General features: G+C 40.8%; 2 protein-coding genes across 3 annotated transcripts; one reads left to right on the top strand and one right to left on the bottom strand.

The window, feature by feature from the left end:
- Positions 1–397: 397 nt before the first annotated feature.
- Positions 398–10,373, bottom strand: ZWILCH (zwilch kinetochore protein; the record flags this gene model as incomplete). Of its 2 annotated transcripts, XM_080351386.1 has the most annotated exons (18): positions 398–1,138; positions 1,704–1,822; positions 1,913–2,008; positions 2,292–2,428; positions 2,814–2,842; positions 3,635–3,791; positions 4,008–4,087; positions 5,079–5,181; positions 5,911–5,966; positions 6,816–6,909; positions 7,241–7,312; positions 7,546–7,701; positions 7,979–8,058; positions 8,568–8,764; positions 9,450–9,568; positions 9,681–9,776; positions 10,029–10,077; positions 10,315–10,373. In XM_080351386.1, the coding sequence occupies 18 exons, from the start codon at positions 10,371–10,373 to the stop codon at positions 1,047–1,049; spliced, it is 1,791 nt and encodes a 596-aa protein (XP_080207512.1). In that variant the 3' UTR covers positions 398–1,046. The 2 variants fall into 2 exon arrangements, with proteins under 2 accessions (XP_080207512.1, XP_080207511.1); XM_080351385.1 differs by lacking the exon at positions 10,315–10,373 and having other exon boundaries at positions 9,681–10,112.
- RPL4 (ribosomal protein L4) lies at positions 10,310–16,304 on the top strand. Its single transcript, XM_080351387.1, has 10 exons — positions 10,310–10,733; positions 12,174–12,345; positions 13,145–13,251; positions 13,593–13,731; positions 14,263–14,387; positions 14,757–14,886; positions 15,324–15,480; positions 15,638–15,721; positions 15,923–16,043; positions 16,129–16,304. The coding sequence occupies exons 1-10, from the start codon at positions 10,635–10,637 to the stop codon at positions 16,222–16,224; spliced, it is 1,230 nt and encodes a 409-aa protein (XP_080207513.1). The 5' UTR covers positions 10,310–10,634; the 3' UTR covers positions 16,225–16,304.
- The last annotated feature ends 224 nt before the right edge of the window (positions 16,305–16,528 follow it).

Here is a 16,528-nt window from a genome sequence, read left to right as displayed (position 1 = left end):
AACATTTTCCTCCTGCATTACTTTCTACTAGTTTTAAGTAGCAGATTTTGCTGCTTATTATTTCGGAAACAACTATACATTTTGTTCACCAGAAAAAATTGCTAGCTAATATTAAAGTGATTCAAATCTTGAGAGTAGAAATTTCAAGTGATTAAAAGCTGCTTGAAAATTCTGATTTCAGTTTGTTCATCAATAGACTTTTAATTAGCACATAACTGCTACTTGAAGAGAGGTAGACAATTTTTAAGTGGAAAAAGATTTCAATGTTCTAAGAGCACTGCTTAAGCATTAACTTATTATTTCACATCTAAAAGTTAGGATAACATATGCCTTACTAATTAAGCATAGAAAATATTTAATGATTAATCAAATATAACTGCAACGATGAGGAATGATTCATATAGACACAGACAGATGCACAGAGTTGTTGTTAGCAGCAGGAGCAGAGCCAGGCAGGCTGAGCTCACTTTCATTACCAGTTCTCAATTTATAGGTTTACAGATATGGGCCTGGATTTTTTTTTTCCAAAAAAATGTTATTTGAAGTTTAATAATACTCCAAAAAATAAATACAGGGACACAGAACAATCAATCTGCCAGAAGTCCACACTGTTCTCGAGAAATAGTCTTTGAAATACTTCTCAATGATTGTGTCTTGACACCAGGAAAATAAAACTAAATTACTTGTTTTGTTGAGATAATTCAATTCACTTTGAAGAGTGTCTGATAGCATTCCTAACAAATAAAAATAAAATTTCAAACCCCAAAGTGCAGAACTTTACTGAATGCTTGTAAACATACAAATATATCTATGATATTTTCAAAGTAATCATACTGTACATTCATAATTGCATACAGATGACTTATAAACATAACGCATTTTAGTTTATGGCTGTGTATGTCACACTTCAAACATTCTGAAGAAAATAACTCACTAAGATGTGCTGTTCCTTCAAACAGAGTGTTTCTAGATGTACTGTTGGGACACAGATAAAACTAATCCCTTTACTGTATCCATCCGGTGCCTGCCTGGAGAGTAACAGACAGCTACACAAAATGCACCTGACTGCACTGGGCCAGTGTAATAAAATACATTCTTTCTTCATGGCTTCCCTTAACTGTGGAATTCAAAAAGAGACCTGCACAAACAAAAGAAAAATGTGATTAGACAGTATCCTTAGAAAGAGAAATTGTAGAGATTAGTTCCTGGAGCAGCTTCAAGAACCAGTTTCAAGCGCTTATGACAAAAATTGAGAATGACAGGAAAGCTTTACCAAAGCATTGCCCTGACCCAAACCCCACCCCAAAAAAGGCAAATTAGTTCTATACCAGTCCATAGGCTTAATTTTTCTCCCTTCTCATGTATTTTCTCTTGTCCTACATTTGACTGCAGCAAGATATATCTTCCCTCCTTAACACCTCTCTGACCAGAGGCCAGCATTCAACAGGTTGACCTGCCTTCAAACCCACTCTTAGATACATCAGCAAAGATTTTTAGAAATAAGTTATAAGACACTGTGTAGAATATTTAACAATCATGTCACGCTTCAAAGGTGAGAAGGCAGAAAGTGACCACTTTGTGAAAATCTTTTATGTTCTATAAATACCACCTCACCTGAAGACATAAGAAAACGTTCAGATCCACTGAATTCAGTATAAAAACTGGGTTCGAAAGGTGTACTTCAATTATTTCATATTCCTTACCTGTATTGTTTGATGTCATATGGTCAAATGGAGGATTAGTATTAACAGACCATGTTGTTTTAACCTCCTTCGGTCCATGCCCACTAATTATGTCCACTTTCCATATTTCTGGGTGATCACTGAGAAAATACTCAAAGAAATGTCAAAATTCAGTCAGGTATTCAGTCACATTTGAATTTTAATGCTGCAGATATTGAAGTTTCTCTTACTTTTGATAGAAATTCTTAACAAGTGCTGGTCTGATGGGCAGCTGAAACACGTGCTTCTCATTTAGAGGGTTTTCCTTATAATACTTCATGCAAATTCTACAATGAGAATCAACCAGTTACTAACTTCCTTCGGGGAAATTCTTGCGCAAAATTAACTACAGTCAGACTTAGTTTTCCTTTGGTTTTCAATTTTAGTCACAAAAAATTTAACAGGAAGATCCAACTGATACTTCTGCAATCATCTGCATTAAGGGGGGTTTTTTTGTTTGGTGGTTGTTTTCTTTATTTTGGTTTTTTAGGAGAGTTTCTTTACAACTGTCAAAGAGAACCTATTTGTTTTCATCATTTAAAGAGCAAGTAGTAAAAATGAAATAATTACTTTGTCAAAAGGTAGAGGTTCTCATGTTTAAGACACAGAAAGACTGTAGAGCTGACCATTATTTCCAGCATATGGTGAAGCTTTTGAACGCGATGAACTTGCTCTTGTAGATCAACTGATGTGGAAATGAAGTACTCCTGGAATAGCAAACAGCTTCTACTGTTAATTAGACACTCAGTTTCTATAGACACACAACATATCCTCAGACACTAAAATAATTTTCCTGCTTCTTTTGAGAACCTCAAATTTTAAGAATGGCCCAGCAGAGCCAGAACAAAGTTTCCTGCTACCAAAGTATGAACAACGGTTCACTGTCCTGTCCAACAGCAACCTGTACAACATACCTAGGAAATAATATATAAGAAAGCAATATAATGACATTTCTGCAGTATATTGTCCCATCCTCATGATTTGCAATTCGGTTTCTCAGCTTATAGGGATGATATGACTTGAATCCCAACATCAGCTGTGTGCTCTACTTTATACTGCTTTCAGAGTTTAAAAAAACATAGAGCATCTCACCATGTCGGTTAATGCTGCAAGATCACGGCCTGTAAAATGAACAGGGAAAAAAATAAGATTAAATACAAGCAACATTCAAGTAATCATACAGGAAATTCCACCAAAGAAAAGCACAATCACTACAACTCTGATGCTCTTTATTGACATGGTTACTCATTCAAAACAAGAAAAACTGTAAAGTGCCACAGCTGAGGCATTATCTTATTTACCAGCAAGGCTGCACAACAAAGAAACTTATCACGTACCCTGAGACAAGCCCCGCCTGGGGACATACAGGTATACAAATAGTGAAAATAAAAGAGCAAATGAAACAAAGAATGAAAACAGGATAACAATGCAAAAAGAAATGAAGAAATGAAGGAGAAGCAAGTGGGCAACAACAATAGGAAAACAAATCCCTCCCACAGATTCAGAAAAAATACAGCTACAATATTGAAAACAAAGGCACAATGTTTTCAAGAAAAAAAAAGTACTTCACAAAAATATTTCCACTGCAGCTTGTTTCCAGTATAATATATATAGGAATAATAGAAAATCTTTCAAAATACTACAGAATGTACAAACACAGCTATTACATATCAACACCCTTGTCTGATTTCCTTCTAACCCACATAGACCATAAAGAAAGAGATAAACAAGAGGAAGGTCTTATTTTTCCACCTACAGTAAACAGATAAGAAAACCACACAGTCCACGGTTATATTAATCTGGCATTTATTTTACTTCAAGTTCAGCCTAAAGGCTTTTTCAAAGTGAAAAAGAAACATATAGTTGTGCAAACGATAGTTATTTAGAAACCAATTCATTTGTATCGGGCTTACCTGTGAAAAAACTGACATAATCCTTCTTCATCTTATCCAAACCAATCTCCAAAAGCATTTGAATTGGAGTGATGCCACTGAGGGAAACGGTATCCATCTTTCCATGATAAGACTGTTGGACCAATTTACTCAGCAAACTGTTACTGCCTTGATGAATCTAAAAATTAGAAGTTTTCTTATGATGTAACTGTGTACAGGGCATCATAAACATCCTTTAGAAGTACAACACCATGGAAAGAGGCAAACTGTGACACAGGAAAGTTAAAAACACCACCACAAAAATGAGGAGTAGTAAAGTGACAAAAACTATATTTAAAGAACTACTTCAAACAACTCAAAATTATGTAATTTATAGTGAAATACAAATACATACCCACGGTTGTATATCACCACATGCCAAGGATTTTATGATCTGCGACAAACACTCTACCACCTCCTGATAGGAACCGACACCTTGAAGAAAAGAAACATGCAATATTTTATTTATCAATCTCTCTCTAGCTGTTAAGTCAACATATATTTGCAAGAACAAAACCCCTCAAAGAACAACAGCTGAAATGACAGATTACACTTTTTCATTAAAGCTTGTCGTATCATGACTTTAAAAAGGATGACTCTACAGAAACAATGATCAAGATAGCCCACAGAACTGCACATGACTCTTAGAGAACAGCACCTGGCAGAGGCAGATTGTCACATCACATATTCTGGCTACATTACACATATTGCAGCTCAACATGTTTGATAAATGTAACTTCACAGCATCTATCCAGAATATGAACTATTAGCATCCATTTATCCAACTAACCACTTCCTAAGCGAGGAACAAACCTCCACACGTTGCACAGCTGCAGTCATGACAGGACATTTTAGCTATTGAGTTCTGTTTTAAACAACAGTGGTTGCACTAATAGGAATGAATGGGATTAAGAAGTTACACATTCCATCCCTCAAACAGAAAGGAGTTGTTATCTCTGGAACAGTTTAACAAAATAATGTGTAACCAGAAAAAAATAGTAATAAATAAACAAAAAACCATTTGACTGAAGGACTATGAGTGGTATGACTAGAGTGATAAAGTTTGTGTGCAGCTTTATCAGCTTAAGATTGTCCTTCAGACCTAGAAAACTTTATATATAAAATTTTCCAGTTTAGAGCAGATGAATACTCCTGATTGCTTAGTATCTTTTACAATGAAATGAAATAGATCTCCTGCTAGTAGTTGGTCTCCCTTTATGTGTTATAAGAAAGGATTTCATCTTACATACGTCAAATTAGCTCTTTTGGAAAAAGCCTGTTGATAACAAGTTTCTGAAGAGCTGATCAGTCCTTAAAACCCAGAGAAATTTATATTCACTTCACTTACAGCCTGCTAGATACACAGAACAGAAGAATTAAAGGAAAAGAGGTGAGGTAAAAAACAAACAAACCACAATACACTTACTTCTCATTTTGCACCACACTTGTTCAGCAAAATCCAGGTCTCCTCGCTCACTGAAAATTGATTTTATTGCACTCTCTGCTGCAGTACTGTCAGATTTGACTTCCTGAAAGAGTTTGAGGGGTTTTTTTAAGTCAAAAAGGATGCCTAAGATACAAAGATCTTACGAATTCAAGTTTACTCCAGAGATGAAGATTTGGTCCATCACTAATTTTTCCCCTTTTTCAGTGAAACTACCACACAGCAACTACTAGTGCATAGTAATTTGGAAGCATACTTTTATTTAAAAGTGAGATTAATTCTTTTTAGAATTATCATACTGGATAATTGCTTGCTTTGGACCAGCCTACTATCAAAAAGAATCCTGATTGCAGCCAAGTGAAGCTCAACCAGATAGTTCAGTAAAAACCAACCATTTGGCTCAAGATGGTCCAGACCTTTTCACCCAGATCGCTAGTAAATCACAAGAACACAGTCCGGCAGGTGCTAACTCAGAATATTACCTCTGCTACACTGACTCAGATGATGCAATATCTCTATGTATAGCTAGCAGTGCCTTGGATGCTGGTAGACCATTTACAATAAAAAAACAGGGAGGTTTTCTAAAGGTAAAAATGACAGTAGACTTTCTATCAGAGGATAAGCTACAGAACTCCTAACTTGGCCTGTAAGGCCTGCCTTCCACTGTTTTTACACAGCAGAAACAACAATCTCTCTCTATATAACCATGTACTTACATACATACATAAATAATATACCAGATGTAGCCAAAATTTGAAATAACTACAGTTATAAGGGAAAAAAGACAAGGCAATTGGTAGGAAACTGCATATACCTCTGTTTCATTCTCGTTTCCAGATGTACAAGATCCAAACATCTTCCTCTTTAAATCTAGTACAGGAGAAAAACAAATTTCACTACTTCAAGAAAAAAATTATCATCAGACTAAGCATACAAATCCTTAGACACATCATAATTGACAAATACACTGACTGGATGGCTAATAGACAATTTATCAATTTAGAAATTATTTTTACAGGGTATAGTCAGAAAGGAGACTTTATTAACTTTATCTATTATACACCATACATTTTCCCCAGATACCTTTACTACATTGTTACATAAGCATTAACTTGTTAAGTTCCAGTGTGGAAGCACTAAGGGGTAGCAGGTGGCCTAACAAGTGTCTCTGGTTTTCTTCCACGTGTATTTGTCAGAGTTTTTATCTGTTTCTCCAAGTTTTGTCTACACACTGAAAAAAATTTATAGTTCCATTTGAAAAATCTCTTGGTGCATTCCTGATTCTCTTTTTAGATTGGTTTTCTAATATCTTAAACTTCTGACAAGACACACTTTTACAACATTTTTCAGAAGGAATCAGCAATTTTCAATGCTTCATTTGAAGATGTCAGTATTCTCTTCTACCAAAGGGACACTTCACACATTTAGAAGTTCATGTGCATGCCAGATAACCTGCAAGGCACACCCAGAACTCTCTCAATTGCTTTTTAAACATAATTGTGTTATTTTATGAAGAAGCAATTGTTACTTTTATACAAGATGTTAAGACAAAATAAAATGATAGATGTGCAGACCAACCTATTTAAACACTCTGTGCAGGTGGTCATAACATAGAAAACTACATGTCAAATTTGCATATTTTACAAATTGTATTAACAAGTGGAATTTCCTTTTGCTCCTGTGAACTCCATCTCCCCCCATATAACAAGCAGCAATTACCAGTCAGAAATTCCTGGACCAGTTTAACAGCCGATTCAGATTCCAAACGCTCAGGCCACTCAGTCACACCCGTCTTCAAACCTTCAGCTAAAGTCTAAAGGCAGCAGCAAAATCCAAACACCATGAGTCAGTTTTCTGCACGTTCATATTTCCAAATGTAGTTGACTTCCCTAAGAACCACATGGCTCAGTAGAGCTAACCATGGATTTGGAAACTTCTTGAGTTTCCTGGCTTCGGTGTTGGTGAGTTATCCTCTTTGTATTCAGGATGCCTAAAACTGAACTCAAAGTTTATTCTAAACTAAAAGTTAAAGCCATCTTTTAAATATCTGATGAAGTTTAACGATAATTTATTAACACATACACACAAAAAAAAAATCACCATCCCCTGAAAAGCTGAAATTGGAATTTCTCACTCATACTTACAAGGAGCAACTGCAGTTCTCTGTACACCCGATAGACAGAACTTCCAGGGTCCCCAGACTCCAGCATAATATTCTGAAAGTTTCAGAAGTTTATGTCAGTCTCAAACTTTACACATCAAGTGTCCTAAAATTTTCATTAGCAAAATACACATTAGCATGATTTCTAGATTAACACATTGTGCTGCTTATATAAAGAATAATAAGCATATATGTCTGGAGTCAAACTTATTTTTTCTCCTTTATACCACTCATGACATAAGCTGCAGAAACAGTTCAAGTTTATTTGCTTTTTCCTTCTTGACTTACTAGCATGGCAGCTGAAGTTAGAGGGGGTGTCTCCAGAATCTTATCTACAGTTTTCCATGTCATATCAACAAATACACGGCTTCCAGAGTCTCCAATTGTGTCCTCTACTGAAGGAGCTCTAAAAAGCTCATACCGAGCAAATCCTTTCGTCATTACCTAGAATAAACAGATTTTCAGAATGAAGAACACCGCAACATTGTTTTGTACCTACACAACGTATTTTTGAAAGCATTTTGCACACACATGAATAGTTCTAGTATCAGACAAATACATTAAAACACAGGGAGTTCAAATATTACTTCAAGAGACTGTTATACTATAGAATGAGTAAGATGAGATTCTAAATTGAAAAGCTTCCCAAAACCAGTACCACAAACCTAAAACCAGAGTTTTTAAATTTCGATTGGAGGCACTATAGATCATAAAAACTTACAGTAGATGAATGATGTCTCATTTTATGTTCTGTTTTGAGCTCTTCTAGGTTTGGAAAGCAGGTTTTATCAGCTGTAGGACCTACGAAAGGAAAAAAAAGCAAAAAACAAAAACAAAAAAAAAAAAAGACAAAACTGAAATTTAGGACTTGAAATTAATTCTCAAATACTCCATTTGGTCAAGTACAACTCGTGTTGTCCATCGTGCTGTTGTCCACGTGTTGTGGACATCATGCTTTCGTTTGTCCTATTGATAATAAGAGCTGGTGTTAACATATAAATGTTTTGTAAGAGTCAGAGCTCATCTAAGAAGTTGAATTGTAGCAAATTAAATTTGCTAAGTTATCTCACCTGAGTAAAGGCAGGCCTGCACTAATACTGCTGCAGTAAGAAAATTAAAGTGTTATTTCCCCCTCAGGGCACAGGCTAAAAACATCTCTCTCTTTTGCTTTTTCTTGCTTTTTGAAGTGAGGAATATCGAGCAGCACCAAGCCAACATCACACAAAGGACAAAGATGCCCTCACTACATTAATATTCCCACATTTTTAAACCTTCCTCATTCAATTTTATGTGTATCATTATAACCTTACCATCACATGTGACTGTATACAAGTTGATCCCTGTGATTTTGTGTCCAGCTTTGAGAGGCTCAGCTCCAAGCCAGTAAGTGTGTTGGGGATCAGAACTGTCACACCTTATCCAGAGGGGAGGAAGCACAACCAGCTGTCTTATCTTCAAGTGGGTCATGTTTGGATTTTGTACCATTGCATATAAGGAATTCAACCGCCTAGAGACATAAGCAGGAGAAATAAAAAAAGATGCCAGCAAGTACAGCTATATCTCTCTTACAAAAACCTTAGCTCCTATCTACCACACTTCACTAGCACATGTCAAGTCATTTTACAGAAAGCACACAGTATTACAATCCTCTTACAGGTAGAACAACAAAGTCACAAAGGAGGAGGTAAGATATAACAACTTATATTCTAAGTAATATTTTAATTTAGACTAAAGATTCTGAAATCATAACTGAATTTTACATTTTCAGCATATTAAAAGGATCAGTTAAGCAAACTAGTCACCATGTTGTGGTACCAGGTCTTGACATTTTTATAACAGCCACAGACCTCAACTAGATTTTGTTTTGTTTTGGGTTTTTTTTTTGTTTTAAGAGAAGCCTTGCAAAAACAAGCACTGAAGTCTTCACAACCTTTCTTTGCTCGCCTACACCCAGACAGTCCTATTAACCTCACAGGACAGCTCACAAATGCTTTTCCAGTACCTTGACTTCAGCTATTTTGTTAGGAATACTTTTGGCTGGGGATGAAAAACAGTCAACTCTCTTCGCTAAACTAATGAGTAATTTAGTTTTTGGGGACTGAAAATAACACAGGTTCTGGATATTACGAAGAGAGAGAGAAGCTGCAAAATAAAACCCCATCAGAATGGGAAGGCAGATCTTTGACACTTACCTTGCTCTTGTGATGGGAAGAGCCACTGGATCAGAACCCTCCTTTGGTACAAGCTTAGATGCCTCAAGAGCATCACCTGGGTTTGATTCTTCTACAGGGTCACTTTCTTCATGGTGTTGCTTTAAGACAAATGCACAGGTAAGTAAAAATGCAAGGTATGTGAAAATATTTGATAATAATTCAGAAGTCTTAATTCCATTTAAAAAGTTAACACTGAACATATGCACTTACTGCTTTCTGCAAAACATACATCGTATTGCTTCCACTCCAAAAGCTTTCAACGGGACTTTTGCAGCTGTCATCAATCAAACAAATCTCCACATCAGTCTGGAAAAAAACAAAAACAACAAAAACACAAAAAAACAAAACCCCACAACTTTTTGATACAGTATATATGTATACATAACTGCTGCATTTTAGCATTTTATTAATGCTAGAAGCTGCAAAATTAACTAAGCCCACAAACTGTTTTCCGACCCTATTGCAACCACGGGCACATCTCAGCCGTTGCCAGCGGCTGTGTGTTTTAATCACATATTCATTCGGGTTTCTCAGCTGTATTTTCACACACGTATTTACCTCAAACAGGTACGGCTCCTCAGGGACATTTCCCCTTTCTTCATATATTCTTAAAGAAAAAAAAAAGTTAAGGTACATTAAGTTTTGTCCTCTGTATTCCCCATTAAACAATTAGCCGACGGGAGATCTGTGTTGCTATAGTTTACGAACTTAAACTAAACTGCATAAACACCACGGGTACACCCAGCGCCTCAACAGCCTCCCCACATGCCGCGACCCCTCCCGGCCGGGTCGCCTCCCTCAGCGGAGCGGCTCCTGGCGCAGACGCCGCCGTTCGCAGCCTCACCGGCGGAGCCGCCCGTAGAGCTCCAGAGCCGCCCGGCACAGCGCCTCAGCTGCCGCCATCGCCCAACCAAACCGCGCGCTTCGCTCGCCGGCACTACAGCCACTTCATCTCCTGTGAGGGGGAGTGACTCGTCACAGAGAATCCCTCCGCCGGAAAAGAGTACCCCTGCTTTGGGAGGCAACCGAGAGCGATCGAGCCGCCTAGGGGGAGAGTACTCGGTACCTAGGATCGCGGCGCAAGCGAAGGAGCTCGAGCCGGGGCTAGGGTCGGGAACTGCCTCGCCAGTGTGGCAGAAGGCGGCGGGCAGGGTGCGGAAGGACATGGTCTATAGCGAAGGCAGAGTAACGAGTCCTTCCTTTTCCGGTCGGGCTGCAGCGGAGGCGGACGGGAGCACGAGAGGCTCTGGCGTCGCCGCCATGGTGAGGAGCGGGCGGTGGGACCGTGGCGGGACCGGAGGGACCAGGGGTGGGGGTGATCGGGGCGGGCAGCGGGTCGGGGATGGCGGGAGCCAGGCCCGGAGGGCAGAGCCGTGCGGCGGGCAGCCCGAGGGCTGGAGGCGTGGGGGCCGCCGGCCGCCATTTTGGAGCCGTCAGCGCCGGGGCTGCCGCGTGGAGCCCGGAGGAGCGGCAGCGCTGGGGGCGGGCGGGGTGCGGGGCGATCAGGACCCAGAGCTCGGCCTGGGCTGATGGAAGTCACCCTGTCACGTCTTCACCCTTTCTTCGGGCACTGGGCGAGGTCGGGCCCACATGGCCTGGCCTGGCTTTTTCAGATTTCTCTATTTCTCTGAAGCAGATCTAAAGCAAAACAAAGCTACACCGAGGCATTTGAGCTCATGTAGAGCTAAAAGAACGATATCTGTAAAACCTATTCTATTTTTTTTTTAATTTATTTTTGTTACTCTGAAACAGACTTTAAGATGCCTTGGTCTGAAGCCAGGTTGCAAATGAGCGACTTTTCTTGCTAATACCATTTCAGTTGTCACCTGATTCCTTCAGCCTGAGCAGGTTTGTTCTGTGCTTGTGCTGGAGTCTCTGCACTAACCCAGAGCCTCACTAGTAACCAGCGTTCAAAACACAGACAGCACTTTGGTCCTACTAGTTGGTTAGTTTTGAGATGTGCAGTATTTTTAATACCTCTGAAATTAATTGCATCTAGGAAAGAGAAGGAAGAGTCTTTGCCTCTTGTTATAGCCGTGAGCTCTTAGTTGGACAAAAAATACAGTATAAAGCTGAAAGATTATTTTTTAAAGGGTTCTGTTCAGACCAGCAAGCTCTTATTTGACACCTTCTCATTTTTTGAAAAGGAAGCTGATGCTACTCGCAGCTGGATTTTTCACCTCACAAATTGTGAGGCACCAGGGACTGCTCAGATCACAAAAATTGCACTCTGATGCCACCTTTGCTTTCCTGTAGTCATTGTGAGTCTCTAGATTGTATTAGAGAAGTTTGTTACAGCATTTCAACTGCTAAACATTGCCAAGCTTCTGGTAAACTGAATGAACACAGGTGGGTTTTAAGTGGTCTTCGTTAATACTAGATGAGAAGCAGTTTAGAAAGTGTTAGTAAAGAGCCCAGAGATTTATTTCTAAATTAGTTTTACCCAGTTGACTTGGGACTCTTGAATTTCAAAGCTCAGGTATAGTTTTCTGAATGTGGATTGTGCTGTGAAGCACTATTTCAAATGAAAATTATTGCTGTGATGAAGTAATTTGCGTCTTATCCAGTGTTCAGCGACAGTTGCCTGCTGTCAGCATGCTGGCACTGCTGAGCTGAAGACCCCTTCACTCTGAGCAATAGTCGATGGATTTGAAAGCCAGCAATGTACTTTACTTGTGCTTAAGAGTTTGTTTTCTTTTTCAGGCTTGTGCTCGACCGTTAATATCCGTCTACTCTGAGAAGGGGGAAGCATCAGGCAAAAATGTCACCTTGCCTGCTGTCTTCAAGGCGCCCATTCGCCCCGACGTTGTGAATTTCGTTCACACCAATTTGCGCAAGAACAACAGGCAGCCCTATGCTGTCAGTGAGCTTGCAGGTACAGACAGAACTGCTTGTGTTAGCCTTTGGGTTTAATATAGGCGGGTTAAAATTGAAACAAATTTAGAATTGAAACGATAGAAGCGCTGCTCAGCGGGATTCTGTATAGAAGGCAGGGCACCTGTTCTGATTATTGATAATCTGATTCAAAATTGTATGAAATACAACTTTATTATTCTGAAGAACAGCGAAGTGGTGTAAAAGTCTTGGTGCACTCTGGGGTATTAGCTGAAATGTGCATCACTGGAAGTATTGTGGCACCTACATCATCAAGTAGAATCTACGTTTTTTGCAAGAACACAAAGTGTCTGGAAGTGTCTCAAACAGAAAATGGATGAAAAGCTGCACTTTGTGATCACTGCTTCATGCTGACCATAGGGGACTGGCCTTGGGTGCTTGCCAAGACAAAACCTGTGTGAACAGGAGTCTGGGGTTGCTTCAGGAGCAAACGGCTACTGCATCCCAAGAGATCTGTGCTAGGAACACTCATTTTCAAGTTTATTTAGTCCATTAGGGCAGCAGTGCCAATTCAGGCCTCTAGATTAAAGGTCAAGCTTAGAAATGAGCATGGTAACGTACCTGATTCTGACCTAAGCAGATCTCTAAGATGGTAAGAGTTGAATTACCTTATCAGGATTTGTTTTGCTGAAATGATGAGATTCCACTTAATTGGTCCGTGTTTCTGAAACACATGATGACAGTGGATGTTCTGATTGCTGGTTCTGAACTCTGCCTCTCGGTGACTTTATGAAAATTGAAATGTTGTCTCAGTCTGAATTGAAATCTTTCTGTTCCAGGTCATCAGACCAGTGCTGAATCTTGGGGCACTGGGCGAGCTGTTGCTCGTATTCCTCGAGTCCGAGGTGGTGGAACCCACCGCTCTGGCCAGGGTGCCTTTGGAAATGTATCCTTTCATCGCTGCCACTTGCATCGCCTGTGAAGCTGAACTCATTGAGCAGAAAAATTATATTTAAGTATCTAAATGTGAAATGGAATCTTCTTCAGGTAGCTTTCATTTTTTCAGTTATTTTTTCAGTGCAAAAGTGGTAGATATAGTGAATCTGGTGATGCGTACGTCTTGCCATGATGTCGTAATTTGCGTCTTACTCTGTGCTCAGTGACAGTTGCCTGCTGTCGATGTGCTGGTACAGATGGTTGACGAACAATTAACACTGAGCAAGGATTATAAAGTCCCACTAGACAAAAAAAGCTTCGCAAAGGTTGTTCTTAACTGCAGGTGCACAGATGTGTCGTGGAGGCCGCATGTTTGCCCCAACCAAGACGTGGCGGCGCTGGCACCGCAGGGTGAACACGACTCAGAAGCGTTACGCCATCTGCTCCGCCCTGGCAGCCTCCGCTCTCCCCGCGCTGGTCATGTCAAAAGGTGGGAATTGGCTCCCTGGAAATGTTTGCTGCTGGTTTTTATTGCCCAAGCAGTACCAGTTACTAAGTAATTACTCCAGCTGTTTCTTGTTGGTAACTAAATTCTCTTTGAAAGAGTTCATGAGGCCGTCTCACTGGTTCTGTCCAACTCAGGAAGGTACTTCGCCATTTTGTGGTGTTGGAAGTTTGGTGATGCCGAGGTGCTTTTGTGTGTGTTGCTGACACAAATGCTGTCCATGCAGTTCATGGAAACTGGATTTTGAGTCATGGGGCAGTTGGGTTTCATTTCTATTCATGGAAGCCAACAATTTGCCTAGTATTCACTCAGGTACAGAAGGTACCATCTGATGCAGACCCACGAGACTCCCCTGCCATGTCACAACTGTCACCACCATGTCAGTATATCTGACCACAGATTTAATTTCCGCTGTTTTTGATGTTGCATAATTTCTGAATACACAAGACAGGACGTCGAGAAACACGTACAGCTGAGATCAGCGGGTGACTTTGTGTCTTGTCAAATCCTCACTAGGCCACCGCATCGAGGAGATTCCAGAAATTCCTCTGGTTGTTGAGGACAAGGTGGAGAGTTACAAGAAAACCAAGGAAGCTGTTCTCCTTCTGAAGAAGCTGAAAGCCTGGAATGACATCAAAAAGGTGAGTTCTTGCAGATGTGTTCTTCACAGCGGAACCCGGGTGACCTGACTCTGCCAGGGTTATAGGAGGAATTCCAGTTCTGATTTGATGCCACTAGAAATAGCTTGGTAATAAAACTTCAAGAAGCTAAAAATAAAAGAGTTGAAGCAAAGTAAATGTATTACTATGCTGCTTTACTCTCTGTTTAGTTGTCTTTATTTTGGTGATTCTTAATAGCTTTTTTCCGACCCTTAAGAATGATGAGCTTCTCACTGGTCCGTGTTTCCGATCAGCACTGATGATTGTGAAGTTCTGACTAAAGCTGTTTTTTGTGTCTTACTAGTGGGATTTGGACTATTTTGAATATTGACAAGTTTAATTTTTCTCTAGGTTTATGCTTCTCAGCGTATGCGGGCCGGAAAGGGCAAAATGAGGAATCGCCGCCGCATCCAGCGGAGGGGACCCTGCATCATCTACAACGAGGACAACGGTATCATCAGAGCTTTCCGGAACATCCCAGGTGACTGCAGCTCAGGATACGCTCACTGCTGGTTTGGGAAACTGGCTGGAGTGATGAGATTCCACTTCATTGGTCCGTGTTTCTGAAACACATGATTTGGTGGAAGTTCTGACTTGCTGAAGGAGTTCTTAATGTTCAGTCTTTCTAAGAATCTGTTCTGATGATGTTGAGGATGTTTATGACGAATGTTAGAGCTGTTACCAACCCTAAACTGCACCTAGAGGCGTTAAAAATAAGGCTGTCAAATTGGTTGATGGAAAAAAAGATTAGTATTATTTTTAAAGAAATATATTTTCATACATAGGTGTATGTAACTTTGTAGTGTAGAAGGTTCTAAGCCCACATCTGTTTCTGTATACTCATTGTTTATTGCTTAGTCTTGCATTCCTTGATTTTAATCACAAATTAAAGGGGTGGGTTTGTCCGTCTCTCTACAGGAATTACTCTTCTCGATGTGAACAAGCTGAACCTGCTGAGACTCGCTCCCGGGGGCCACGTTGGGCGTTTCTGCATTTGGACGGAAAGCGCGTTCCGCAAGCTGGACGACCTGTACGGCACCTGGCGCAAACCCGCCACGCTCAAGAGTGACTACAAGTCAGTGCAGAGTTACTAATGGGTTACAATGGGCTGGGGGGGAGAACCTGGGAGTGAGGTGGGTGGCGATCACCGGGACTTTTTCCTAGATGCCCATTTTCGCTGAATTAGCCACTGTTTTATCATCTAACTTACCCGACGAACATTTGTTTCGCAGCCTGCCGATGCACAAGATGACCAATACGGACATTGGGAGAATCATGAGAAGCCAGGAGATCCAGAAGGCGCTGCGTCCTCCCAAGTAATTATTTATCTAACGAACGTTGAGTGCGGTCTCTCAAAATTGTCAAGCGTAAGGCTTTGTAGCGAGATCAGGAACCTGTTGGGATGTCAGGGCTGGGATTCCTTCAGCTTACTGGGAATTATAGTTTCCCAACTGAAAATTTCAGGGAAAATTGAGCAGAATTATGACGAGTTAGTGACACGTGTCCGTCCTTTTCAGGAAGAAGATTCGCCGCAGGGTCCTGAAGAAGAACCCGCTGAAGAACCTGAGAATCATGATCAAGCTGAACCCATACGCCAAAACCATGCGCCGCAACACCATTCTGCGCCACGCGCAAAACGTGAGTGAGCGCCCCCCCGGGAACCCCTGGACTGCGCTTTAGCGCTTCCGCTTGTATGTTGATGATATCTTTTCTTCTTTTTTAGCATAAACTGAAGGAGGAGAAGAAAGCCAAGGCCAAGGCCAAGCTTGAGGCGGAGAAGGCAGCCAAGGGCGCTGCAAAAGCCAAGGCTGAAGCGTAAATCTCATCTGCTTCATCCTTTTCGGTTCAGACAGCTGTACCGTGGATCTACAACTATTAAATTCTATTGGAACAGAGAAATTGTGTCATTTTTCCGATTCATTTTTTTCCGCTGGGCTTTTTCGGGCGGGTTTACAGCGGGACCTCTTTGAAGAGGAGGGACCAGCGGGGCTGGGCTTTGCTGTCTTGTTCCGTGCACCCGCCACGCGGTGGCGGCCGCTGGCGGGAAACGCAAATGGCGGCGGCGTGACGTCACGCGGGGGCGCGGGCTCCTCCTGCGCGGCAGGGGGCGCTGCCGCCACCCG

Source organism: Nesoenas mayeri, assembly GCF_963082525.1.
Source record: "Nesoenas mayeri genome assembly, chromosome: 11".
Classification (NCBI taxonomy): domain Eukaryota; kingdom Metazoa; phylum Chordata; class Aves; order Columbiformes; family Columbidae; genus Nesoenas; species Nesoenas mayeri.
Note: the sequence above shows the minus strand (reverse complement) of the source record. Positions and strands in the feature narration are given on the sequence as shown.

Coding starts and splice junctions, on each gene's coding strand:
- RPL4 (XM_080351387.1), top strand. CDS start 10,635: ATGGTCTATAGCGAAGGCAGAGTAACGAGTCCTTCCTTTTCCGGTCGG. Junction 10,734..12,173: donor GCTCTGGCGTCGCCGCCATG/GTGAGGAGCGGG, acceptor TTTCTTTTTCAG/GCTTGTGCTCGACCGTTAAT. Junction 14,388..14,756: donor CCTGGAATGACATCAAAAAG/GTGAGTTCTTGC, acceptor ATTTTTCTCTAG/GTTTATGCTTCTCAGCGTAT.